This window comes from Staurois parvus, unplaced genomic scaffold (assembly GCF_062004578.1).
Source record: "Staurois parvus isolate SC_StPar_1 unplaced genomic scaffold, SC_StPar_1.0 ptg001060l, whole genome shotgun sequence".
NCBI classification, from domain to species: Eukaryota; Metazoa; Chordata; class Amphibia; order Anura; family Ranidae; genus Staurois; species Staurois parvus.
In genome coordinates this window covers 509,505-537,469 of record NW_028318856.1, presented here as the reverse complement: position 1 = coordinate 537,469, position 27,965 = coordinate 509,505, and the positions used below count along the sequence as shown (strand labels likewise).

Sequence of the window (27,965 nt, the reverse complement as noted above, 5' to 3'; positions counted from 1 at the left end):
CTGTGGACAAAGGCAAATCTAGTTCTCTGGAGATGGACTTGTAACCTTGAGATTGTTGATATTTTGCCACAATTTTGGTTCTCAGGTCCTCAGACAGTTCTCGTCTCCTCTTTCTGTTGTCCATGCTTAGTGTGGCACAGACAGACACACAATGCAAAGGTTAAGTGAACGTCTCTCCTTTTTATCTGCTTTCAGGTGTGATTTCTATATTGCCCACACCTGTTACTTGCCCCAGGTGAGTTTACAGGAGCATCACATGCTTGTAACATTCTTATTTATCCGCAGTTGTGAAAGGGTGCCAATACTTTTGTCCAGCCCATTTTTGGAGGTTTGTGTGACATTATGTCGAATTTGCTTTCTTTCCTCCCTTTTTTTGTTTTGTCCCAATACACACAAAGGGAATAAACATGTGTATAGCAAAACATGTGTTAATGCAATACGTTTCGTGAGAAATACATGATTTCCTGGAGAAATATCAAGGGTGCCAACAATTTCGGCCATGAATGTATATATCCCGTCATTATTGCATGGCATTTCTCAGATGAGTTTCTAGATATTGTGCACCTAATGCAATGTGCTATTGAAATGACCGCATGTAACTATTTGCAGACAGGCACCTAGCATTGTCACTGTATGACAGAAAGTGCCTGAGCAAATGACCTGCATGGCTGGATCACCAGATATTGTTTGAGGTCTGGTTCACATCTATGCGGATTTTTGGTCCACCTTCACGCGAGCATGGCAGCCCATTCATTTGAATGGTCTGCCATGCCTGCTTTTCCCGCAGGAAAAGAGTTCCTGCACCATTCTAAAAACACAGCGGCCGGGAAATGCTTTTTCAGCATGGCATTTCCCTGAAGTTCCCGCACTCGCCATTGTGTTATGTTTTTAGATACACGGGGGGGGGACCCGTTCAAAATGAATGGCAGCTCCGTGTATTTTCAAACAGCAGCACATTTTGACTGCGGGTTGCGGAAATCGCTGCGACTCCTGCATAGATGTGAATCATGCCATTATTAAAGCTGCAGATTTTAAATGATTGAAAATGACTTTTGGAATGATAGGAAGCTTCTATGAGATTTTCATGGGTGGGTTTACATGGACATCTAATGACCCCCATTCTTCGCTGCACATAGCTCACCTCCCTCTCATTACCCCACGGCTCAGACTTCAGGAGAGAAGAGAGAACCCCCCCGTGAGCCCCCACATGCACATTCTCAGAACAGAACCATTATTATTGCCAGTTCAGGATCATCTAGTTGCGTGTTGGGAATTTGTGTATTATTTATTTATGAAGGAAACTTTATATGACTTGACATTCCATTTGCGGTTGTACTTGGAGCATGGTTTGTATCTTTGTGCTGATCTTGCACATTACTGACCCTTTTTCCCCTCTCTCTCTCTCCTGTAGCTTTTTCCCAGGGCTATTCCTACAGATTGAACTCAACTGCCTATGGTGGCACCTACAACATACCGTACCCCGAGACAGACAGATGGTACCTCTCCATGCAGCTCCTATGTTCAGACAATGACAGGTAAAACACTCTTTTATTGGCAAACGTTTAACTTAACCACTTGTTGCCCAGTCTATAGTAAAATGAAGGCCGGGTGAGCCTCTCGCCGATCCAGGAGGGCGTCATATGACGTCCTTCCTGGATCGTGCATTGCGTGTGCAAATCTGTCACCGAAACCTGTCACTGGCTGCGTACTTCGGACACGGCCAATGACAGATCTGTGTACCGGCTCCGTTGCCAGTACCATGTGACCTGCTGTGACCAATCACAGCAGGTCACATGACAGTTGGAAACATTGGATGGCTTCCTTTCATGCCATCCATTGTATACAAGTGTGTCTAGCTGTGACTGGTCACAGTGATCACATGCACAGGCTGGACCAATCACAAGCCCATCTGTGTCATGTGATTTAGCCGTGGCCAATCACAGCTAATCACAACAAAAAACCGTAATGACGATTTCATTCAGTTAAATGCTGCGCTTTGTAAATGGTCTTGTAGCCTTCTAGGACCTGTCACGTGTCCCAGAAGACTACGGGGAGGGAGGGGGGAAAGACCGCCTAGGCCAGGGGTGGGCAACTGTGGCCTTCCAGGTGTTGGTGAACTACAAGTCCCATCATGCCTCTGCCTTTGGGAGTCTTGCTTGTAACTGTGAGTTTTGCAATGCCTCATGGAACTTGTAGTTCTACAACAGCTGGAGGGCCACAGTTGCCCACCCCTGGCCTTGGCGATCGCAGTGGAAGTGGGAGCGGGTACCTGTCAGATTTGGGTACCCGCTCGCTACCCAAGGTGCCAATCCTTAATGGGGAGCGGGGGACAAAGGCTTAAAGCCTAATTTCCCCTTTTGGGTGGAGCTCTTCTTTTAATTCATCATCATGCAGTGTATCCACCACCAAAATAAACTCACCAAGATGTTGAATGACGAAACGCGTAGGGAAGGTGCTGGAAATGACATCACCATGCACTTCAGATCAGCGCTCGCAGCTTTGGATCGTAGCTGGAGCAAACCCGGACAGACGAATACATGGAATATACTGATGTCAGTGGAAACCCCTTTTGGGTGGAGCTTTAAGTTGGAACATAGAGAAGAATTAAATGATAAAGAAGCTGCAAAGTTGGACACAACCTGCTCAGTACAGAAAGAGACTATCCATTATGAAATACTCAATACTTCCTACTGATCTGTGACACCTGGCCTCTGGTGTAACTTACCACTGAGCAAACACCATTTTCCATCGTGTCAACATCAGAACGTGTTGCCGCATTGTGTTTCTGCTCGCTTGCCTGCTTATGGCTAGATCTAGGTTCCCCGGACGCGGTAGAAATTTTGGACGCTTTCCAACTGTTGAGATTAAAAGCCGTTCTGCATGCCAACTCTTTAATGAAATGTAAACATATGCTTTATATATGCACGGCTTAGCCGCTGATTTAAAGGGGCCTTTTGTTGAGCAATGTATTCCTTTATGTATTATTCCTGCTATTTATGTAGCAGAATATGGAAGTAATATATAATAATATAATATACAGCATTCCATACAGCAGGGTTTGGCAAATTTGCTTTGAAGCTAGGAGCAGCTAAAAAAGTTAAGAACCAGTTTTTAGGGTTTTTTTGCGTAGCGTGGGTTGACTGCGCCTGGGGTAAGGCAACTTTTGGGCGGCATGCTTCACGCGATGCAATCATGGCAAAACCGCACCACATTTTAGGTTCCATTAAAAATAATTTCACCTGAACCTGTGTTCAGGTGACATTACACAGCGATTCTGCCACGATCCCAAAACGTATCTGTCCTGGTTTATACATACGCGATTCTCGATGCATTTTTAAACTCGGATTCGCATCACTGGCTGGATATTTTGTGTTGCTTTTGAGGTGGTTCACATAGACGCGATCCACACGCATTGTGGTTTCAGTGCCATTACCAAAAGGGTCCTGTGCAAGTTTGTAGCAGTGCGTTCCAGACTCGCAAGTGATGGAGTAAAGTGATCTGCAGAGATAAGTGTTCAGGTAGGATTGCTATTGACAGGAGTTTTTCCATTGACGTCGGTGGGAGGCGTTTTTGCATTGAGGTCGACGGGAGGCATTTTTGCATTGACATTGATGGGAGGCGTTTTTGCATTGATATTGATGGGAGGTGTTTTTGCATTGAAGCCGATGGGGGGTGTTTTTGCATTGACATTGATGAGAGGTGTTTTTGCACTGAAGCCGATGGGAGGCGTTTTTGCATTGAAGCTGATGGGGGGGGGGGGGGCGTTTTTGCATTGACGTCGACGGGGGGGCATTTTTGCATTGTGACCGACGGGAGGCATTTTTGCATTGAAGCCGACGGGGGGGTGTTTTTGCATTGAAGCCGACGGGGGGGTGTTTTTGCATTGAAGCCGACGGGAGGTGTTTTTGCATTGAAGCCGACGGGAGGTGTTTTTGCATTGAAGCCGACGGGAGGTGTTTTTGCATTGAAGCCGACGGGAGGTGTTTTTGCATTGAAGCCGACGGGAGGTGTTTTTGCATTGAAGCCGACGGGGGTGTTTTTGCATTGAAGCCGAAGGGAGGTGTTTTTGCATTGAAGCCGACGGGAGGTGTTTTTGCATTGAAGCCGACGGGAGGTGTTTTTGCATTGAAGCCGACGGGGGGTGTTTTTGCATTGAAGCCGACGGGGGGTGTTTTTGCATTGAAGCCGATGGGGGGTGTTTTTGCATTGAAGCCGACGGGAGGCGTTTTTGCATCATAGCCGTCGGGAGGCGTTTTTGCATCGTAGCCGTCGGGAGGCGTTTTTGCATCGTAGCCGTCGGGAGGCGTTTTTGCATCGTAGCCGACGGGAGGCGTTTTTGCACTGACGTCGACGGGAGGCGTTTTTGCACTGACGTCGACGGGAGGCGTTTTTGCACTGACGTCGACGGGAGGCGTTTTTGCACTGACGTCGACGGGAGGCGTTTTTGCACTGACGTCGACGGGAGGCGTTTTTGCACTGACGTCGACTGGACGTGTTTTTGCATTGAAGCCGATGGGAGGCGTTTTTGCATGGACATCAATGGGAGGCAATGTGTGAACCCAGGCATCAGGACACAATTTCTAGTCACCATGATGACTTGGCGCCTGGGATTTGTCGAGCCCTATCATACTGTACATTCACATCTGTCCTTGCCCTCAAGTTGCTTACAGTCTAAAGCGTGACACCCTAGGGTTCATCCAGAGGTTGCTAGGGGTTCCTTGAGCAATTTCTGCCTTTCAGATAAGTTCCCATTGATACCATTGATCTTTTTAGCTTTCTGTAAGGAGGTAATTCTTCCCAATGACCACAAGTGTAAGGAGCATTCTTACCTCTGACCATCACACTAATGTGTCATGAGTTGTAGATCTAGTCATATTTAGCAGGGTTTCCCTGAGACCGGAAAGTGATTTCAAGGGTTCCTTCATGTTCAAAAGGCTGATTTTAAGGGCTAGTTTTTAGTATCATTAGCCTCTGAAGAGTGATCTAAGCTGGGATGCTATTCAGAGGGTGTTTTACAGGTGGTGAGGAGGCGTTATGTTGCCTACTCACTTCTCTTTTAACTCCTAAAATCCCACCTGCAACTGCTGGGGAGTATCATTTTTGCCACACTGCAATGAACAGCATTGCAACTTCGGCATGTGTATATCTCCATATGGCTGCCTGAGCTGTTTGAGGGGGGGCTGGGTCAGTGGTAAAAACACAGCTCAACAGCATGTTTTATCCACCCCTACCCCCCAACTGCAAGTATAAACCACTTAGGGGATGCTCAGTACACACAAAATAGTCCAGTCTGGGTAGTATGTATGCTTTGCAAGGGTTTTCATAGTACATCAGTAATGGAATTTTAATAACTTTTTTGCTAAACGTTTTGTTTTTTTTCAGTGCATGTCAACAGCAGGTGTCCACAGTGATCGTGTCTGCCTACCTCAGCCCCTGCCTGGATGACTGTGGCCCATACGGGGAATGCCGCCTGCTGCGGAGGAACGGATATCTGTACGCCGCCTGCAGCTGCAAAGCTGGTGAGAAGAACATCTTTCATCTCCTTTTGTTACCACAAAGGGCCTTGAAGTCAGGACTTCCTCTGCGCTGCACCTTTGGTCCAGAACTCCTCACTTCAAGGGCTTCCTGAGTGCACGACTGTTCTTGGTAGCCACTTACAGTACCTACCATGAATTATGGTGATTTCCCATTTGATCCGTTTTGTACAGCTTTCCATTCTTGTGAGATCTCTTCATAGTCTTCAGAATTCAATGTATGCAATACAAGCACATCCCTGATTCTGTTACTTGTAGTGTTCTTCAGGATCCTTTTACTGATATCTGCCCTGCGAAGAGCGTCAACTGTGCTGTGATAGTTATACGGTTGCCTAGTTTGTGTCAACTTTTGCTATATGGATGTATATGTATGTATGTATATGCGCTTTTTATTTTTCTTGTTACATTGAAAGTTCTCTATTCCCCATTTTAGGCTAGATTCACATATGTGCGGGTGATGCCACTGCGGTTCTGCATGAAAATCCGTGCAGCAGCACCACCCGCACAGAAATGTGGACCCGCGGGCGGGTGCCATTAGTTCTAATGGCACGACGCTCGCACTGAAAAACGCAACCTTACTGGGAACCGAGGTTCCCGCGCGGGCTGCGTTTTTGGAAGAAGTGCAGGGACTTCTTCCCTGCGTGGCACGGGAGTCCATTCAAATGAATGGTCTCTCGTGCCCGCGCAAAACGCGGCCTGCACAGCCGCATATATGTGAACCAAGGCCAATAGAAAGCTGTAAAGAGCATGGCCCTCATACCTTTTGTTCTGTTTTAACCCCTTGCCTACCAGACACATTCCCCCCCCTTCCTGTCCGGACACTTTCCCCCCCTTCCTGTCCGGACACTTTCCCCCCCTTCCTGTCCGGACACTTTCCCCCCCTTCCAGTCCGGACACTTTCTTCCCATTCCAGTCCGGGCACTTCTACCCCATTCCAGTCCGGGCACTTCTACCCCCTTCCTGCCCAGGCCAATTTCCAGCTTTCAGCGCTGTCACACTTTGAATGACAATTGCGCGGTCATGCAACACTGTACCCATATGAAATTTTTATCATTTTTTTTTTAACCGGAGCTTTCTTTTGGTGGTATTTAATCACCTCTGGGAATTTAATTTTTTCTTAAACAAACCAAAAACCACTGAAAATTTTGAAAAAAAACAATTTTTTTCTTAGGTTTTGTTATACAATTTTGTAAAGTGATTTTTCTCCTTCACTGATGTGCGCTAATGAGGCTGCAGTGATGGGCACTGATAGGCTGCACTGATGAGGAGGCACTGCTAGGTTGCACTGATGGGCATTGACAGGCATCACTGATGGGCACTGAAAGGCAGCATTGATACATGACACTGATATATGGCAATGATAGGCAGCACTGACTGGCACTGTTAGGCTGCACTGACTGGCACGGTTAGGTGGCACTGATATGCAGCACTGATGCGCACTGATAGGCGACACTGACTGGCACTGATAGGCGGCAATGATTGGCAGCACTGATAGGTGGCACTGATTGGCAGCACTGTTAGGTGGCACTGATTGGCACTGATGGGTGATACTGAAAGGCAGCTCAGATGGGCACTGATATGTGGCATTGATGTGCACTGGTATGCACTGCAATGTGGCATTGATGTGGCACTGATGGGCACTGGCACGTGGCACTGATAAGCACTGACTGCTGGCACTGATGGACACTGACAGGTGGCACTTTTGGGGGCCACACTGATCGTCAGTGCCCTGATGATCAGTGTACATGTCCCCTCCGCGGAAAGCCGATTACCGGCTCTCCTCTGTCAGCGTGACAGCTCCAGAGGAGAGAAATGCCGATAACCGGCATTTTCGTGTTTACATGTGATCAGCTGTGATTGGACACAGCTGATCACATGACCGAACCGACATCTTCGGCTCTTTCCGTGATCCACTGTGTCCGAGGGACACAGCACACCGGCGATCGCCGCGCTGCGCGCTCCCTGAGCCGCGCATGCGCGGTGAGAATGGAAGGACATCACATGACGTCCTATCAGAACGAGAGAACCACCTTGCGCCCGTCATTGTACTATATGGCAGGCGGAAGGTGGTTAAAGAGAACACTAATTCATCCTGTTCCTTTTAGAGAGTAAGCTGTAATCAAGAGAACCCCCATAGCTCCTGTTCTTTGTTGAAGAGTAAGTTCTAATTAGGAGAGCCCCCATACCTCCTGTTCCTTGTGTGCAAGCCTTAATGGGTCTAACCCTTTTATCTCCTATTCTGTGTTAGAGACTAAGCTCTAATGGGGAATCCCTCAAACCTACTTTTCTGTGTGCTAGAGAGTAAGCCAAGGTTTCTGACTCCGATAAGTTCCCACTGACACCATTGATCTATTTAGCTCTCTGTAAGGGGGTAAATCTTCCCAATGACTACACATGTAAGGAACATTTTTTTCTACTGACCGTCACACTAATGAGCTGTCGATATAGTGATTATTAGTAGAGGTTCCCCGAGACTGGAAAGTTCTTTCAAAGGTTTCTCTGTGCTGAAAAGGCTGAGAAAGTGTAGAGTAAGCTGTAATTGGGAGAGAGCTCCTACCTCCCACTCCCTGTCAGTTAGCCCTAATGGGGAGAACTTCATATCTCCTGGTAGATGGTACAATCTAATGAAGATCTTCATACTTCATATTCCCTATTTGATAGTAAGCTCTAATAGGGAGAACTAATTACTGAACTTTTCCTGTCAAGGAGTACGCTGTAATAGACTCATGCTTCTGGTTTCCCATTGGGTTGTACATTCCAATGAGGGAGATCCTCATACCTTCCTTTTTCTGATAAAAAATAGTAAGCTTCAATGAGGAAGACCCTCAAACTATCACATCTTCTGTTTCTTTTTACTCAATCTTTATTGAGGAGATCGCTCATATCTCTGGTATCCTATTAGATTGTAACCACTAATGAGAAGGCCCTTCATACCATCTGTTCTCTATTAGATAGCAAGTTCTAGTAGGGAGTACCCTCATATCTCTTCTTACTTGTTTGGTAATAAGCTCAATGCAGGATGACTGTCCTATATCTTGTTACCTGTCAGATAGTAGGTTCTAATGAGGAGGCTCTCATACCTTCGGTTTACTGCTAGACATGAAGGTCCTCCTCAATACAGCCTACTATATCCTGTCCTTCATTATGCTAGTGAGCTGTAATTAGAGGACCCTCCAACCTCATAATGATAGTATGCTCTAAGAACCTGTTCCTCATTAGACAATAAGCTCTAATAAACCTGGCAATACATGAACCGCAATTTGGCTGGTTCAGCATGGACCTGGTCTAGGCAGGGAGGTTGTACAGAAGTCAATTTACTGATCGACTTCTGTACAATTGCCCTGTCAGATTTTCCCACTTCAATCAGCTATGCTGACTAGAGCCAGCAACGCTGATCAGTGCATGCTGATGACGGGGAAAACTAATTATTTAAACTCTAATTAGGTTTGTACCCTCCTGTTCATTGTTAGATAATAAGCTCTAACTAGGAAGGTCTCCTACCTCATGTTCACTGTTAGAATAAAAGCTCCAAAAAAAGAGTCCCATATCTCCTGTTTATTGTTGGATAATCGGCTGAAATTAGCGGAATCTCATACCCTTGTGTTCAATATTGGATAATAGACTAATTAGGAGGGTCTCATACCTTGGTGTTGACTGTTGGATAATGGACTCTAATTAGAAGTCCCCATACCCTGGTGTTCACTGTTGGATAATGGACTCTAATTAGGAGGGTCTCCTACCCTGGTGTTCACTGTTGGATAATTGACTCTAATTAGGAGGGTCTCATACCCTGGTGTTCACTGTTGGATAATGGACTCTAATTAGGAGGGTCTCATACCCTGGTGTTCACTGTTGGATAATGGACTCTAATTAGGAGGGTCTCTTACCCTGGTGTTCACTGTTGGATAATGGACTCTTATTAGAAGGGCCTCATACCCTGGTGTTTACTGTTAGAGAATAGATTCTAATTAGGAGGGTCTCATACCTTTTGTGTTCACTGTTGGATAATGGACTCTAATTAGGAGGGTCTTATACCTTTGTGTTCACTGTTGGATAGTAGACTCTAATTAGAATGGTGTCATACCCTGGTGTTCACTGTTGGAGAATAGATTCTAATTAGGAGGGTCTCATACCCTGATGTTCACTGTTGGATAATGGACTCTAATTAGGAGGGTCTCATACCCTAAGGTTCACTGTTGGAGAATAGACTCTAATTAGGAGGGCCTCATACCCTGGTGTTCACTGTTGGAGAATAAATTCTAGTTAGGAGGGTCTCATACCCTGGTGTTCACTGTTGGAGAATAGATTCTAATTAGGAGGGTCTCATACCCTGGTGTTCACTGTTGGAGAATAGATTCTAATTAGGAGAGTCTCATACCCTGGTGTTGACTGTTGGATAGTAGACTCTTAATTAGGAGGGCCTCATAACCTGGTGTTCACTGTTGGATAGTAGACTCTAATTAGCAAGGTCTCATACCTTTGTGTTCACTGTTGGATAATGGACTCTTATTAAAAGGCTTTAATATCCTCTTGTTTACTGTTGGATAGTAGACTCTAATTAGAATGGTCTCATACCCTGGTGTTCTCTGTTCTGTAATGGATTTGAATTCTCTCATACCTCCAGTTTCCTTTTAAACTATAAATTGTAGTGAGCAGGTCTCCTACGTGGTATGTAAGGGCATTGGAATAGGGTGATGCTCTGCAAGGTAAAAATAACAAGGTGAACGTTTTAGATACCTCAAAAATGATTTCCTCATATTGTGATTTTTTTTTTTTTTATTTTGTTTTCTTCTTCAAGGTTGGGCTGGCTGGAGTTGTACAGATGACCGGAACGCACTGTCCGTGGCGCAGCAGTTAACCTCCACAATGCTGCTGACGCTCAGTAATCTGATGTTTGTACCCACTATTATAGTCGCCATTTACAACCTGTATTTTGTAGAGGCCGCGGTCTACGCCTACACCATGTTTTTCTCTACGGTATGTCATTTGCCATTTTCTGCCCCTTACTCGTATAAATATTCTACCTGTCCTCTCTGAATCTTATGCCTTTTGAGGTAGTATAGTAAAGTTATAAGTCTATATAGTTTATTTATTTTTTTAAAGCTGAACTCCTGGCAGATATAAGACACAAATTATTTCAGCTCTGTAGCTGTTAATACATTTTTTTTTTATATATGCAATTAGTGTAAGTATGCAGATTGGGAGAGGGAAGGGCAGGGCTGGGAGCCCAATTAGGTGTGCTAGGTGTGACTAGGAACATGCTGATCGGAAGAGAGAGCGAAGTGATTTGAGAAATGACCTCATCAGTCTGCAGCTGCTCATTCACAGCCCAGTCAGAAGGCTGGTTTTGGGGAGAAGGCAGCATTGTATCCCTTAAAGGGAAGGTTCGCTAACTCCATATATCCTAGCCACCCCTCCAGACCCCACCATACACAGCTGCTGTGATTCCCCATACTGACAGTGTAGCAGTTTGTGCACCACACACACAGCCCTGTACTGGGTATCCTTCATAATGTTCGCACTGGCAAGATCCTATTGGTCAGTGCAGCCACGTGACTAAGCTGACCAATGAGAAGTGCATCCGAGGATTCTTCTTCTGGTAAGTTGACCCAGAAGAAAGAAGTGCTTCCCATTGGTCACGTGGGCATGCTGATGAATGAACGTTTTCTATTGCGAGCATTATGATGGATACTCATTTTGAGGCTGTATATTGTGGTGTGGGGTGTGCAGATTGCTATAACAGCAGCAGAGGCCATGATGGCCACCGCATGCAACAGGGTCCTGGAGGGGTGGCCAGGTTATTTAGAGCTGGTTCAACATTTCTTTTTTTTTTTTTTTTGTGAACCCTTTCACTGCTAGTGGCGTCATCCACCTGCTTGTGCTGTGTGACATAGCTGTGTAAATCTCAGGAATGGATGGACAGAAATGTAAATCCTTTGGCTAGTAAAACCGCCCTCATGTATGTATTGCATGCTGTCTATTTAAATGTTTGCCTGGAGTTCAGCTGTGTAAAAAAAAAAAAAAAATTCAGTTAGTATTACTTTAGTTCTTTGTAGTTCCTATCAATATTTATTTATTACAAGTACTTATATAGCGCCGTAAATTTACGCAGCACGTTACATATATACACTATATTGCCAAAAGTATTGGTCGGCCTGCCTTTCCACACACATGAACTTTAATGGCCCCCCAGTCTCAGTCCGTAGGGTTCAACATTGAGTTGGCCCCGCCCTTTGCAGCTATAACAGCTTCAACTCTTCTGGGAAGGCCGTCCACAAGGTTTAGGAGGGTGTCTATGGGAAGGTTGGACCATTCTTCCAGAAGCACATTTGTCAGGTCAGGCACTGATGTCGGGGGAGGAGGCCTGGCTCGCAGTCTGCGCTCTAATTCATCCCAAAGGTGTTCTATGGGGTTGAGGTCAGGACTGTGCAGGCCAGTCAAGTTCCTCCACCCCAAACTGGCTCCTCCATGTCTTTATGGACCTTGCTTTGTGCACTGGTGTGTAGTCATGTTGGAACAGGAAGGGGCCATCCCCAAACTCTTCCCACAAAGTTGGAAGCTTTAAACAGTCTAAAATGTCTTCGTATGCTGACACCTTAAGAGTTCCCTTCACTGGAACTAGGGGGCCAAGCCCAACCCCTGAGAAATAACCCCACACCATAATCCCCCCTCCACCAAACTTGCAGTCAGGGGAAGTACCGTTCTGGCAACCGCCAAACCCAGACACGTCCATTGGATGGCCATACAGAGAAGCGTGATTGGTCACTCCAGAGAACACATCTCCACTGCTCTAGAGTTCAGTGGCGGCGTGCTTTATACCATGGCATCCGACGCTTTGCATTGCACTTGGTGATGGAAGGTTTGGATGCAGCTGCTCGGCCATGGAAACCCATTCCATGAAGCTCTCTACGCACTGTTGTTGTGCTCATCTGAAGGCCACATGAAGTTTGGAGGTCTTTAGCTATTGACTCTGCAGACAGTTGGCGACTTCTGCGCACTGTGCGCTTCATCATGCGCAGACCCCGCTCTGTCATGTGACGTGGCCTACCACTTGGTGGCTGAGTTGCTGTTGTTCCCAGTTGCTTCCACTTTGTTATAATCCCACTAACAGTTGAGCGTGGAATATTTAGTACCCAGGAAGTGTCACGGATGGACTTATTGCACAGGTGACAACCTATCACAGGACCACGCTTGGAGTCACTGAGCTCCTGAGAGCGACCCATTCTTTCACCAATGTTTGTAGAAGCAGTCTGCATGCCTAGGTGATGACTTTGTACACCTGTGGTCATGGAGGTGATTGGAGCACCTGAATCACATGATTTGGAGGGGGGTCCCAATACTTTTGGCAATATAGTGTGTGTGAGATATTGTACATTCAAAGAGATACCCTTTGGTCCAAAATAAAGATCAGTAGCTGGCGGGACCAGCTTCCAATAATTCTGCAAGCTACTGATCTTTAGCTTGGACTAAGAGGTGTCTTTGACTATTTCTTTTCCTTTAAAAACAAAAATCACACATTACAACCATATGGATTTTATTATATTGTAATTGTGATTGTCGATGATATAAAGACCTCACAAGACATTTTCTGTGTTTTTATTTCTTCATGTGCGATATTGCACCCCTGCCTTGTGTACGCCTTAGGCGTCTGTCTTCCTGCATTACCTAGATCCATCTGTGATCATACAGAATTCTGCTTTGTTTTTCAGTTCTATCATGCCTGTGATCAGCCCGGAGTGACTGTCATGTGTATCATGGACTACGACACCCTGCAGTTCTGCGACTTCTTTGGCTCTGTCGTCGCCATCTGGGTGACCATTCTGTGTATGTCCAGGCTAAAAAAGCCAGTTAAATATGTAAGTAGCAAATGAATGGTCTTTTGTGTGTACAACTCCTGTGGTGTTAAGAGATAATGGTTTTGGGCAATTTTATTTTTTGCTTTTAACCCCTTCCCGTCTACCCTGGCATCCCTTTATATAGTTTGGAACACCTGGGGGTGGGAGAAATGAGTGATCACCATGGTCACATAATTGGAAGCCGGTCCCGCCAGCTACTGATCTTTAGCTTGGACCAAGAGGTGTCTTTGACTGCTCGGTCTTTGTGCTGGGAGCACTCAGCGGATATTTTCTCATCACGTAAACATTGGCTGCCTACTGACACATCTGTGCGGCATTTAGGCATTAAAGCCCACCCTTTTGCCATTGCACATACGTTTTGGGTGCTCACAAAGGCCCAACCGAAGCTTTCTTTTTTATCACTGCAATGCAGTTATATACAGTATTAGATGTTCCAGTTTTTGAGTTTTTCAATGTACTATTGTGCTGCCCTCTGCTGGCAGGACTGTGAAGAGCTACTCAATGCAGAGCTCAGCTCTACCAGAACCTTCACTGAAGGTTCCGATTCACAGACCCACTCACCACAGCTATTGAAAAGCAGAACTCCACCATTTACCCCCATAACCTCCTCCTTTGCACTTGCACAGTGCATACAATCCACCACCCACTCCGACGGTAATATCCTTGATCTTGTCTTCTCCAACCGCTGCGCTCCCCACAACCTCACTAACACCCCCTTCCCTCTCTCTGACCACAACCTGATTACCTTCTCTATCTCCTCATCCTCCAACGCCTACCCCTCCAAATGTCACACTTCTACCAGCCGTAACCTCCGCAACCTTAACCCTGCCCCCCTCCACTCCGCAGCTGATCAACTCCATGACCGCATCCTCCTCCTGTCCTGCCCCGACTTGGCTATGACCGCCTACAACAATGCGCTGTCAACAGCCCTTGACTCACTAGCGCCTTTAACCACACGCAACATCAGACCCCGACCGCTCCAGCCCTGGCAGACTGATCACACCAAAACCCTCAAACAACACAGTCGTGCCCTGGAGCGACTATGGCGCAAAACCAAATCCCAACAAGCCTTCACCCGATACAAATCTGCCTTCCACACCTACACCTCCTCCCTCCATACTGCCAAACAAGCATACTTCCTGACCCTCATCAAGGCCCTCTCCTCCAATCCTCGCCGACTCTTCTCCACCTTCAACTCTCTACTCTCGCCACCTACTCTCGCTTTATAAATACTGTATAATAATAATAACCTGTCTCCCCCACCCCACCCCCTGAGGCCCCCTTCCCAGTAATGTTTTTATTTAAAGTGTTCCTAAACCCCGGACCCTGCATTCACTATATCTGGTCTCCCCGGACCCTGCATTCACTATATCTGGTCTCCCCAGACCCTGCATTCACTATATCCGGTCTCTCCCCGACCCCGCATTTACTATATCTGGTCTCCCTGGACCCTGCATTCACTATATCTGGTCTCCTTGGTCCCTGCCTTTACTATATCCGGTCTCCCCGGACCCTGCATTCACTACATCTGGTCTCCCCGGTCCCTGCATTCACTATATCCGGTCTCACCAGACCCTGCATTCCCTATATCCGGTCTCCCCAGATACTGCATTCACTATATCTGGTCTCCCCGGATCCTGCATTCACTATATCTGGTCTCCCCGGATCCTGCATTCACTATATCTGGTCTCCCCGGACCCTGCATTCACTATATCCGGTCTCCCCGGACCCTGCATTCACTACATCTGATCTCCCCAAACCCTGCATTCACTATATCTGGTCTCCCCGGACCCTGCATTCACTATATCCGGTCTCTCCGGACCCTGCATTCACTATATCTGGTCTCCCCGGACCCTGCATTCACTATATCTGGTCTCCCCGGACCCTGCATTCACTATATCCGGTCTCTCCAGACCCTGCATTCACTATATCCGCTCTCCCCGACCCCGCATTTACTATATCTGGTCTCCCTGGACCCTGCATTCACTATATCTGGTCTCCTTGGTCCCTGCCTTTACTATATCCGGTCTCCCCGGACCCTGCATTCACTATATCCGCTCTCCCCGACCCCGCATTTACTATATCTGGTCTCCCTGGACCCTGCATTCACTATATCTGGTCTCCTTGGTCCCTGCCTTTACTATATCCGGTCTCCCCGGACCCTGCATTCACTACATCTGGTCTCCCTGGACCCTAAATTCACTATATCTGGTCTCCCCGGACCCTGCATTCACTATATCTGGTCTCCCCGGTCCCTGCATTCCCTATATCCGGTCTCCCCGGTCCCTGCATTCCCTATATCCGGTCTCCCCGGACCCTGCATTCACTATATCTGGTCTCCCCGGACCCTGCATTCACTATATCTGGTCTCCACGGACCCTGCATTCACTATATCCGGTCTCCCGGACCCTGCATTCACTATATCCGGTCTCCCCGACCCTGCATTCACTATATCTGGTCTCCTTGGTCCCTGCCTTTACTATATCCGGTCTCCCCGGACCCTGCATTCACTACATCTGGTCTCCCTGGACCCTAAATTCACTATATCCGGTCTCACCAGACCCTGCATTCCCTATATCCGGTCTCCCCGGACCCTGCATTCACTATATCTGGTCTCCTTGGTCCCTGCATTCACTATATCTGGTCTCCCCGGACCCTGCATTCACTATATCCGGTCTCCCGGACCCCGCATTTACTATATCTGGTCTCCCTGGACCCTGCATTCACTATATCTGGTCTCCTTGGTCCCTGCCTTTACTATATCCGGTCTCCCCGGACCCTGCATTCACTACATCTGGTCTCCCTGGACCCTAAATTCACTATATCTGGTCTCCCCGGACCCTGCATTCACTATATCTGGTCTCCCCGGTCCCTGCATTCCCTATATCCGGTCTCCCCGGACCCTGCATTCACTATATCTGGTCTCCCCGGACCCTGCATTCACTATATCTGGTCTCCCCGGACCCTGCATTCACTATATCTGGTCTCCACGGACCCTGCATTCACTATATCCGGTCTCCCGGACCCTGCATTCACTATATCCGGTCTCCCCGACCCTGCATTCACTATATCTGGTCTCCTTGGTCCCTGCCTTTACTATATCCGGTCTCCCCGGACCCTGCATTCACTACATCTGGTCTCCCTGGACCCTAAATTCACTATATCCGGTCTCACCAGACCCTGCATTCCCTATATCCGGTCTCCCCGGACCCTGCATTCACTATATCTGGTCTCCCCGGACCCTGCATTCACTATATCTGGTCTCCACGGACCCTGCATTCACTATATCCGGTCTCCCGGACCCTGCATTCACTATATCCGGTCTCCCGGACCCTGCATTCACTATATCCGGTCTCCCCGACCCTGCATTCACTATATCTGGTGTCCCCAGGCCCCGCATTCTCTATATCTGGTGTCCCCAGGCCCCGCATTCTCTATATCTGGTGTCCCCAGGCCCTGCATTCACTGTATCCGGTCTCCCCGGACCCTGCATTCACTGTATCCGGTCTCCCCGGACCCTGCATTCACTGTATCCGGTCTCCCCGGACCCTGCATTCACTGTATCCGGTCTCCCCGGACCCTGCATTCACTGTATCCGGTCTCCCCGGACCCTGCATTTACTGTATCCGGTCTCCCCGGACCCTGCATTCACTGTATCTGATCTCCCAGGACCCTGCATTCACTATATCTGCTCTCCTATAGTACACAGAAAATGGAAATGCAATTATTTTATAAACTGCTAAATTTATTTTCTCATCCGCAGTATATAGCAGTCTTGTGACTTCTGTCGGTGTCAAGCTGAGCACTGGTTAATCTTGTAGGAGGAGTTTTTATTCTCCTCTTATTGTCCTATGAGGCAGCATAACCCCTGACGCTCTTTCTAGACAATGCTGATTGGCCCTTTGCTGATCACATGCACTCTCCCAAGAAAAAAAAACTCTAGCAATACACACCAAATTGAGCATGTGGACCTTGCCTCCAAGGCTCTGTTCTATCAGGATTGGAGACAGTAGAAGATGGGGGGATCAGAGAAAACAGGGTCAAACAGTATTTTTACATAAAACAGAGGATTAACCCCTTAGGTTCCACAGTGAGTATAACAAGCATGCTTTACTGCATATACAGACTGATTGTACTGTTGTGGGTTTAGTAACACTTTAATTAAAAAAAAAAAAAGTACACCCATTTTTTTCTCCAGTCCTCTAGCCAGTCTGGTGACAACACAGCAGCCTCCTCTTCCTGCAGCGTGGGAGGGTCATTCATCCAGAACTGAGCGGTACTTGCATAATGACGTGTGAGCTCAGCTTAGTCCCGGAGTTATGAGCCCAGTCTCCATGATCATGTGCCCCCTTGGGGGCCTGTAAATGTCAGGCTGGGCTCACAGGAAATGGGCAGAATGACGTATCTGAATTTTTACCCCAAGGAGAAGGCCGAGGACAGCACTGAAGTATAGTGGGAATAAGTTTAATTTTTTTTCATATACAGGAAATGAAGGGGGGGGGGGTTTAATAGTTGGAGTTCTACTTTAATTGCTCTGAAGGAAAGCCTTGCTGTAAGTTTTGGTGTCTATGTTGACCTCTCCTGAAAATGCCGGTTGCTTGGCTGTTATGTTGATCCATCTGATTTCTGAGTCACTGGCCTGAATGTAATGAGGATTCAGATCACTGGCTTTACTTGCTGCAGGCTTTTTTGGGGTCACTAATTTCAGCGATAGTTGAATAAAGACAGCCAGGGTCAATGACATTTTCACAAGGAAGTCAGCTACGGCAGCCCTCACATTTTTCTTATGATAGGTTCTCTTTAAAAATATCAGGCAATGTAGGATTATGCTCGTAGTGACACATTCATTCTACCTGTCTCAGGTGCTCTTCATGCTGGGATCCCTGGTGATCGCAATGTCTATGCAACTTGATCGGCGAGGAATTTGGAACATGCTGGGGCCGTGTCTGTTTGCTCTGATGATCCTAATCATCGCTTGGGTAAGAGCAAAGGAAAGGGGTATTTTTCTTTGTTTTTTTCTTTTTCTACTTTTTATTTTTTTTCTTCTCATTTCTCCCTCCTTGTTAGATTTTTTTTTTTTTCTGTTTGGTTTATTTTTTTTTGTTTTTTAAAGTGTCTTCATTAAAAAAAAACAGCCCGTAAAAGAGAAAGGTGAATACTTACCTGCTCTCCTGTCCGCACCGTTGATCTAGCAGCATTGCAGACCCAACTGTGCCAGAAGAAGCTTCTGCATTCGACACATCTGGGTTTGTCGGACGCTTGGACCCCTTCTGTGCTTTGTAGTTCCTCTTGCCTGTCGCTGTATAGCTACAGGGCAGAGCAGAGATGTAGGGGTTGGAACAGGGGCGGACTGACCATTTGGAAACTTGGGCACTGCCCAAGGGCCTGGGGTCAGTAGGGGGCCCCATGAGATGCCCCTGGTACCTTTTTCATAGGCTTTTTTGAGTTTGGGCAAGGACACAGGGGCCCCATGATCCCCTATTGCCCGGGGGCCCCATGAGTTGTCAGTCCGCCCCTGGGTTGGAGGGAGGTACCATAGAGCACAGTGGAGGGTGCTTATCCAATGTAGAAGAGTCTTTGGCAGCAGGAAAGCAGGCCTTCTTTTATACACTGTTTTGTTATTTTTTGGAAGCAACAGCATTTTTTTTAAGTTTCTTTCTTCCTTTTTTTCTTGTTTTCTATAATTATTATTATTTTAAAAAAAATGTGTGTGTATGTAGATAGATAGATAATTTATTTATTTTACATTAATTGTTTTTATACTTTTTCTTTTCCTTTATTTCCTATTGATTTTTCTTCCTTTTTCTTTTCTTTACCACAGATAGTTTGGAATTCCTAACCTTTACTTTGGTGTTTTCTTTTTTTTTTTTTTTTTTTTTCTTCATTTTTTTTTTATTTTCCAATGATTTTCATTGAAAAGTTAAAGAAATTTTTTTTAAAGCAGTATTAAACACAAAAGCAAACACTTATGATATTCATCTTATGAATTCTTAGATTTACAGGCTTTCTTTCCTTTATTTTTACCATTTTTTTGGCCAGTAGGTCTGTTGTTTTTCAAAAGACCAATCTCCTCCAAATGTTTCGGTTACAGGGAAAAGACAAATCGGTTCAACAATGACAGGGTTGCTTACAACAATCAGCTTTTATTTATGTAAAACCTTTATCCTAAAAGGAAAAAACCTGTTTGCTGTGACTAATTATAAAGTGTGAGCTGGAGTTTGGCTTCAGTGTGTTAGTGTATCTAAATCTGTTAGTACCTCTAACACTCCCGCCCCCCCCCCCCCCAGACCCAGTGGCGATTAAATACCGCCAAAAGAAAGCTCTATTTGTGTGAAAAAAATTATACAAATTTCATATGGGTACAGTGTTGCATGACTGCGCAATTGTCATTCAAAGTGTGACAGGGCTGAAAATTGGTCTGGGCAGGAAGGGGGTATAAGTGCCCGGTAGGCGAGGGGTTAATGAACAATTTGGAAATATTGAAGAACTTTTTATTACAGAATACAGAGACTTCATTACTATATGTTGGAGCCTTTCCAGCATACAGTAATTCTGTCATAATTTGCAACATCTTATTACTTAACAAAATGCTTGCCCTACTGCCAACTCTGCTGAATTCCTCCCTTTTTTCCATTTCAGTCCTGGAGAGGAGTCCGACGTCGCCACTGTTACCCTCCGAGCTGGCAGCGATGGGTCTTCTTCCTATTACCCGGAATAGCCCTGGCCTTGACAGCCATTTCCGTCTACGTCTTTGCCGAGACCAACGCCAACTACTACTACACCCACAGCCTGTGGCACGTTATGGTGGCCACAAGCGTGGCCTTCCTGCTGCCACCCCGGGAGAGAAAATCAAAATCGTGGAAGTGGTCACAGATGCTGGACTGCGGATACAAGATCTGTAAAGACGACCGGGAGGAGTTGTACGTGGTCACATGACCCATTTTAAATTTTTTTCTGCTAAATTCCAAACACTGACGCCAGTCACTTTAATCGAGTGCTTTTGCACTTTAATCACTTTTTTTTTTTTTTCTTTTTTGTGTTTTATAGTAGAGCAGAGTAAAAATATATAAAGGGGGGGAAAAAAACACAACACAGGGAATTGACGTACTTTCTATTTAATAGACTCTGTTGGAAGAAGGCCACTATCCAGTTTTATTCTTAACCTCCGTGAGGGAATAGAGACTGCAAAGTTCTGATTCTCCAGATCAACAGAGAATTTTCTTCTCTGGTTTATGGAGATCGGTGCTGGAGAACCTTCTGTGAATTGCACACACCCCTCCATTCTGAACACTTATTTATTTTTACGTTTTTTTTGGGGGGGGGGGGCGTTTTTGCATTATGTCTTTCTTGTACCTTCACGCAATTATATATTTTAAGGACCTAAAGCTGAATTCCAGGAAGACCGGTTAATATGCCATTGAAATTTTATATGGGAGCTGGTTTTCCTGCCAAAGGTTTTGAGATTCTGTCCAGCCAATCGAGATTTGCTCAGCTAAGCCAGTCAGCGTGTTCGGGGACCTGACTTTTCTCTGTTGCAGTTTGGTAATACAGCCTGGTCACATCTCTGCTCACAGTCTGTCATTGGATAGTCAAAACAGTACATAAAGAATGAGAGTGCCACTGGTATATACTAAGTCCAGTAAAAGTTTATTTACTTTGACAACAGGTGAGATGGTGTAGCCAACACGTTTGGGCATTCAACTCCCCCTTCATCGGGGCACGAGTGCTGGCAATTATTGGGATATACTAGCTGACTATGAAGATGCCAGCTTGGTAACTCTCACTGTGGTCTTGATATTCTTGGCTTAGGTTGTCAGACTGGTGTCATGCTGATCCTTGTCTCCTAAGGGCTCATTTACACTAGCTGTTGAGCAATGGTAAAATCCTGCAGCTGAGCTGTATTTTAACATCCCCTGACCGCTCCACCTTTAGCTGCAGAGGCAGTGGCTGGGGGTGTACACCTACCGTGACCACAAGAGGAATTATACCCCCTGTCGCTTTTGCTGGGTGTAGCACCCACCTAGCATGACCCATCCAAATAGATGGGGCTGCTCTGCGTTTAAGGGGTTAAAGTATATGTAACGGAACCAACCCAGTCTGCGCTTGGGTACTTCCGTTATAATACGGCTTCCCCGTCCGAACACCGACCACAGCCGACCAAACAAGACCAGACGACACCAGTCTGTTTGAACATGGAACTCTTTATTTGAAACTTAAACTGGCTTTTTATACACTCAAGGGAACAATCCCTCTCCCTGCATAATGACACAGGGCAGGCAATCTACATTTAGTAACAAGAGACACACCAACAGACAGTCCCATCAGGAGGGAGGGCTGCTGGAGAGCCCCCCCACCCCCACCAAGCCAATACACATAAACACATACATCCCATAATAGTTTGCTCCCAAGCCATACACACAATAGAACAATGGGATGCAACCATATAACATCAAACAATCAACAACTCCCCACCCCAATATTAGAACAGATCACCCTGTACCCCTAACAGGCACAGGGTGACTTACACATAAGAGGGATATGGGGAGCTGAGACAGGGGTCTCCCCACCTCTCTAAAGTGAGCTGGGTTCCACGGGCCCCCCCACCCAAAGTGACTCCCGTCACAGTATATGTAACCTCTCACCTTGTAAAACAACCCATGCATTAAATAAAAAGGTGAAAAAGCTGTGCATAGATATCAAAAAAGCATTATAAATACCCCCTTTCTATATATGATCACATGCCCTCTGTTCTCTGCTGCTTAAGGAGCTCAGAGAGCTGGAGGAGGAGAAACAGCAGTACACTGTTGGGCGGAGGGGGGGTGCTGTGTCAGGACAAGTCTGATCATTGGACTAGAACTGACTGAGTTACCAGCATAGCTAGAGAAGTGACCATGCTGTTCTCCTATGCTTAGTGTGGTCAGTTTTTAATAAGAAAGCAGAGGGACTGGTAGAAACACCAGGGATTTCACACAAAAGAAGCAATACAAAGAGAACAGGATACTTTTTTCATACAAGTCATGGTACAGCAGGCACAGATGAGGAATATGAAATGTGGGATTTACATATTCTTTAACGTCAACAGTGAGAAGCAGGTGCAATGCCTCCTCCCTGCTTGTCAAACGCTTTTTGAAGAGCAATCCAAATGCAAATTGCTCTTCAGTGAGCAAAGCAAGTGTGAACAAACTCTATAAGTGATATCTCCTATATCCTTATAATTCCCAGCACTTAATCCCTGATGAAGGGGACATTGTTAACCCAGAAACGCGTTGATCATGACCTGCTGTCAAGCTAAATAAACTTTTACTGGACTTGGTATATACCAGTGGTGGTCTCTTCCTTTATATACCATTTTGACCTCTCCATGGAGTCTTAGCGACACCCTGGGTAACAGAGGGCTGCCTTTAGGCAGAATACATTAAAGGAGAAGTATGGGATAGGCTCAATAATTCGCAAATGTTACCCTAATCCTGAAGCAGCTGTTATTTCTTTCCTCTGTCATTTTGTTTTTCCATCAGGGGCACTTCATCTGACATGTAGGTCCCTATAATGGTCTGTTTGCTGTTTGAACATTTAGAAGGGGCGGTTACAGCTCAGCAATCCGCCCCGTCCTTCTGTCCCTCCCCCACTGGGAGATGCGGCCACACCTACTGAACAGGCACACACCTGAACAGTAAAAGAGTTCAGATACTGTGCTATTCCTGTGCATAGTGGAAAATACATAGGTGGGATGTAGATGTGGCTGGATGTAGAGAGAGGTGTTGGGAAGGGCTGTGCTCCCCCCAGATTTCAGTTGTATCCCCCATCCTCCTTGGAAGCTGTGCCCATTGAGCTCTTCACATCCCTGTACTGCTCACAGTCTCCGCACAGGCAGCATAGCTCCTCTCCCCCTCTCACATAAAACACAGCTCAGATCGATTCTGTTACAGACAAGCCTCTATCTGCCAACTGTGTAGCTGCCTGTGAATGCAGCACAGCCGTATTTCTCTGGGAACATCACATGTCAGAACTGCAGCATAGCAGGCAGCTACACAGTGTGCAGATAGAGGCTCACTGTAAGAGAATCGGTCTGAGCTGTGTATTGTGAGAGGAGGGGGGGGGGTAGCGAACAACCCAGAGCCAACATCAATCAAACACAAGTGAAGGAAAGGGAGGTGGATCCAGACAAGATTGTCGGCACAAGAATCCAGAAAAGACTGTAGCCCCTCCCACAGGTATTTACCTTGCTTTTAACAGGGAGCACTTCTCAGAGGGCTGGAAAGATTTGTTTGTGTTAGCAGCTCACAGAGAATAGGATGAAGCTAAAAAAATTAAACCTATACTTCTCCTTTAAGCTAACCTGCACCCATCAAGGGGTCAAGTGTTCCATTTTAAACTTGTGGTTGGGTAATGGAAGAACAGCGGGAGATGGATGAGGCCATTTCTCTGATCTCTCTTCCTTTTTTTAAAGTGCATGTCTAATTAAGAAAAAAAAAAATCACTAGTGTCCCACCCTAGCCCCTCAATACACAGAGCTCTCCCCTTCCCTGTGCCAGCCCATGGCTGTGGCCCCCTGCACTGTCAGCAGCCTAGCTGGTGAATACATAATGTTGGCTGCCAGCTGTTAGAGGAGGTAAATAGCATGTTGTGGTAAGTGGAGAGGGAGGGCAAAAGACAACTCTGTGCATCGATGGGTTCTAGGGAAGGGGGCTGGGAGAATAAAAAAAAAAGTGAAAATGTGCTTTAAATCGGAGTTCCACTCACCTGTCAAAAAATAAAAGTCAGCAGCTACAAAAACTGTAGCTGCTAACTTTTTAAAAAACAGCCACTTACCTGTCCCTCGGTCCCGTGGTGTGTCCCCCGCAGCCCGTTTCACCGGCCGTCTTGTATTCCAGGAGGCCAGCATCTTCAGTGTGGGCACCCGGCTGTGACTGCTTGCAGCTTCAGAGCCGGGTGCCCACTGCGCATGCGCATGAATGGTCCTGTAGTCTTCTGGGACCTGTCACATGTTCAAAAAGACTACAGGGAGGGAGGACACCTTCCGCTTCCAATCGCCTAGGCAATCGGACTGGAAGTGGGAGCGGGTACCTGTCAAATTCGGGTACCTGCTCCCCCCCACCCCCCAAAGGTGCCAATCCTTAATGGGGAGCGGGGGAGCAGTCCTTAAAGCGGAACTTCCCCTTTTGGGTGGAGCTCTGCTTTAAGGATGTCCTTTGTCATGTACATACAGGACAGTCTAAATGGCCCAAAGTGCCGCCCTTCTCTCACTAGTCAGCCAGGGTACTACAAGGAGGTAATATAAAGACAGAATTAAGTACTTCAGGTAGTTTAATTTCTTTTACTGAATATATAACTACAATCATTGGTGGTTTTCACACCGGCCTGGAGTTCAGCTTTAAGGAAAAAAAAAAAATGGGTTGTTTTTGGCTGCATGTCTTGATGCCTTAATTAGATCATTAGATTCAGTGACCACTGAATGTGCCGAAATCAAATCCAATATGCATGAGCGAAATCCAGATGATCCGAATGATCGGCGCTGCGAAGCAATAATAATCATTTTTTAAAATCCAGAAACAATGCAATATGAGGCGGGAGAGACTCGGGTCGGGTGGCGGGATCGTTTGGGAAGATCAAAGAGGAACTCTGAGAACTGTTTACACTTAAATAAATTATCCTTCTTATAAATGTCAAGAAAAAGCCCTCGGGCTCCTGATGTCTCTGCACAGAAGTGCAGATTTGAATCTTGTCTTCTAAATGGATGTTGGTTTCATAGCTGAGCAGGTCTAAACCAGAATAAGAACGAAGGTCCCATGATGCCGTGGGAAGTCTCCCTGTCCTGCAGAAGCTGAACTGTGCCGGCATTGCAAGAGTTACCTGCAAGTTTGTTGTATCGGGGATTGGATAAGGGGGGATGTACTTCTCTAATCCTCCAATCCTCCCCGCACCTGATGTGTCCCTGTTGCTCCTGCCCCCCTGCGGTCTTGTATGTTGGACTGTTCCTGACGTCATCACACCCATAGACCTGCTCTGGGTGTGAGGACATCAGGAACAGTCCACCACTGGATCGCGGGGGAGTGCTCTTTATTGTGGAGTGGAGGATCGGATGAGTATAAGCTTTCTGTTGCCCCTGGACAAAACAAGCAATTAACCCATCCAATGCGGGCACAGCCCCACTGCATAGGAAACCTTTTTTTTTGCCCAGAGTTTTGCTTTAATGACACTGGAGTTGCACTTAAAGTGTTACTAAACCCACAACAGTACAATCAGTTTGTATATGCAGTAAAGCATGATTGTTATACTCACTGTAGAACCTAAGGGGTTAATCCTCTGCATTGTGTAAAAAGGCTGTTTGATCCTGTCTTCTCTGCCCCTCCTCTTATTCAAATGTCCACCTGATAAGACAGACTGAACCGGTAGTCACATGCTCAGCTTGGTGTGTATGGTTAAAGAGGTTTTATTTTTTCTTGGGAGAGTGCATGTGATCAGCACAGGGCCAATCAGCACTGTCCAGACAGAGGGAAGGGGTTCTGCATCCTCCTAGAGCAAAAAGAAACTCCTCCTACAAGCTTTAACCAGTGCTCTGCTGGACACTGATAGAAGTCACAAGACTGCTATATACTGCTGATGAGAAAGGTATTTAGCAGTTTACATTTACTAAAATAGTTGCATTTCCATGTTCTGTGTACTGTGGGAGACCAGATATAGTGAATGCGGGGTCCTGGGAGACCGGATATAGTGAATGTGGGGTCCGGGGGGACCAGATATAGTGAATGCAGGGTCCGGGGAGACCAGATATAGTGAATGCGGGTTCTGGGGAGACCGGATATAGTGAATGTGGGTTCTGGGGAGACCGGATATAGTGAATGCGGGGTCTGGGGAGACCGGATGTAGTGAATGCGGTGTCCGGGGAGAGCGGATGTAGGTAATGCGGGGTCCGGGGAGAGCGGATGTAGTGAATGCGGGGTCCGGGGAGAGCGGATGTAGTGACTGCGGGGTCCGGGGAGACCGGATATAATGAATGCAGGGTCTTAGGAGACCGGATATAGTGAATGCAGGGTCCAGGGTATAGTAACACTTTAACCTCTTGCTGCCCGCATGATACATCAAAAAGGGTGGGTTTTAATGCCCCCCCACCGCACATATGTGTAGCAGGGCAGCCGATGTTACTGTATTGAGAGCACACTCACTACACACTTTCAGCACAGAGAGTGAGCTATCAAAGACAGCTCTCAGTCCAAACTAGCTACCAGTAGCTGGTCGGGGGACTGGCTCCTAATTGTGACCAGCATGAGCTCCCATCACAGTGGTCACATAATCACTGATCCTTTCTGTCCTCCAGGGGGTCCTAAATTGTTAATGGGGTGCTAGTGCAAGTGGAGAGGGGCTAATCATCATTTGGGTGAAACACTTTGGGGGAAGAGGGGGTCCCAAACGGGGCTCTTGTGTTGCTTTTCCAGAACACTGAGGCCCTTTCCAGCCTTCGCGATTTGGAATCACGGGCAGAATCGGTGCAATTATGAATCGCATAGCAATCGTTGTAAAGCATGTGACGCGGGTTTCGAAGCCATTATCCTTCAATGGCACCCCAAACGCCATGTGGTTCTTTTCACGCGACAAGGATTATGCAGCAAACCACGCCTTTAAAAATTGAATGAAACTTGTCGCCCACAAAAAGGAGCTTCTTTTCGGATGACAGACGCATACCACAGCCCATTTCCTTTGGATTTCAGGCATGTATGCCTTTGATCATCTCCCTGACGTGGTGGATTGATGGGACTAGTAGTTTATACAACAAATAGAAGATTCTTTGTGCGCTCTGTTAAGCTCACAGGAAGTGAAAAGAACACTACATTTCAGGCAGGATCAACAGGCATTGTTCTGTGTTTGCTGAAAATGGCCTTAGCCTAAATAAGAAAACTAATGCAGCCACCACATCTATAGCCTGGGAAGCAGCAATATTTTACAGCTTCGTTCCTGGACTTAGAGACACTTTAGCCCTTTTGCTGCCAAAGACGTTTTTTGCACACGTGTTTAAAAAATCATTTTTAGGCCTGAAAATTACTCAAAACTCCCAAACATGATCTGTTTTCTGAAAGCAGAGACCCTAGAGAATGAAATGGTGGTAGTCCCAATTATTATTATCACACGATATTATCGCAGAGGTCTAGGAAACACTAAATTTTAGGACAAACAAACGCAATTATTTGTCAAAATATAAAAAATTAGGTTGTACCGAGTACACAGATACCCAACGTGCCAAAAATGGCGACAAACTTCAGTACCCTGTATTTTCTATAGGTGACGCTTCAAAAGCCCCCTACAGGCCATCAGTTAGTGTTACAGGGGAGGTCTTGTGCTAGAATTGTTGCTCTGTCCGGCGTGTGCGGCGATATGTAACGTGTATCGCAATTGATATTTTCACGTGTAAGCACCCCAGAGGTTTACCTGCCTATATATGGGGGGGGTGGTTCTTCAAATTAATTTTTTTTTTGGGGGGGGGGATGTTATTTGCTTAGGTGTAACTTTATTATTTTGCACCAAAAAAATTTTTACATAACTTTTTTCTCATCACATAAGTCAAAGTGTGATGATTTTTAGG

At 46.3% G+C, this 27,965-nt stretch overlaps 1 protein-coding gene across 1 annotated transcript in view; it reads left to right on the top strand.

Annotated features, from left to right (window-relative positions):
- The window catches only part of LOC149440673 (post-GPI attachment to proteins factor 6-like), an 85,199-nt gene extending 60,148 nt beyond the window's left edge, over window positions 1-25,051 (top strand). The window contains exons 8-13 of the mRNA XM_089658242.1: window positions 1,412-1,535; window positions 5,383-5,519; window positions 10,333-10,511; window positions 13,244-13,390; window positions 18,253-18,369; window positions 20,030-25,051. Of these exons, the coding sequence (XP_089514368.1) occupies window positions 1,412-1,535; window positions 5,383-5,519; window positions 10,333-10,511; window positions 13,244-13,390; window positions 18,253-18,369; window positions 20,030-20,326 (1,001 nt within the window). The 3' untranslated portion in view covers window positions 20,327-25,051. The remainder of the gene's footprint in view (window positions 1-1,411; window positions 1,536-5,382; window positions 5,520-10,332; window positions 10,512-13,243; window positions 13,391-18,252; window positions 18,370-20,029) is intronic.
- Window positions 25,052-27,965: the final 2,914 nt, after the last annotated feature.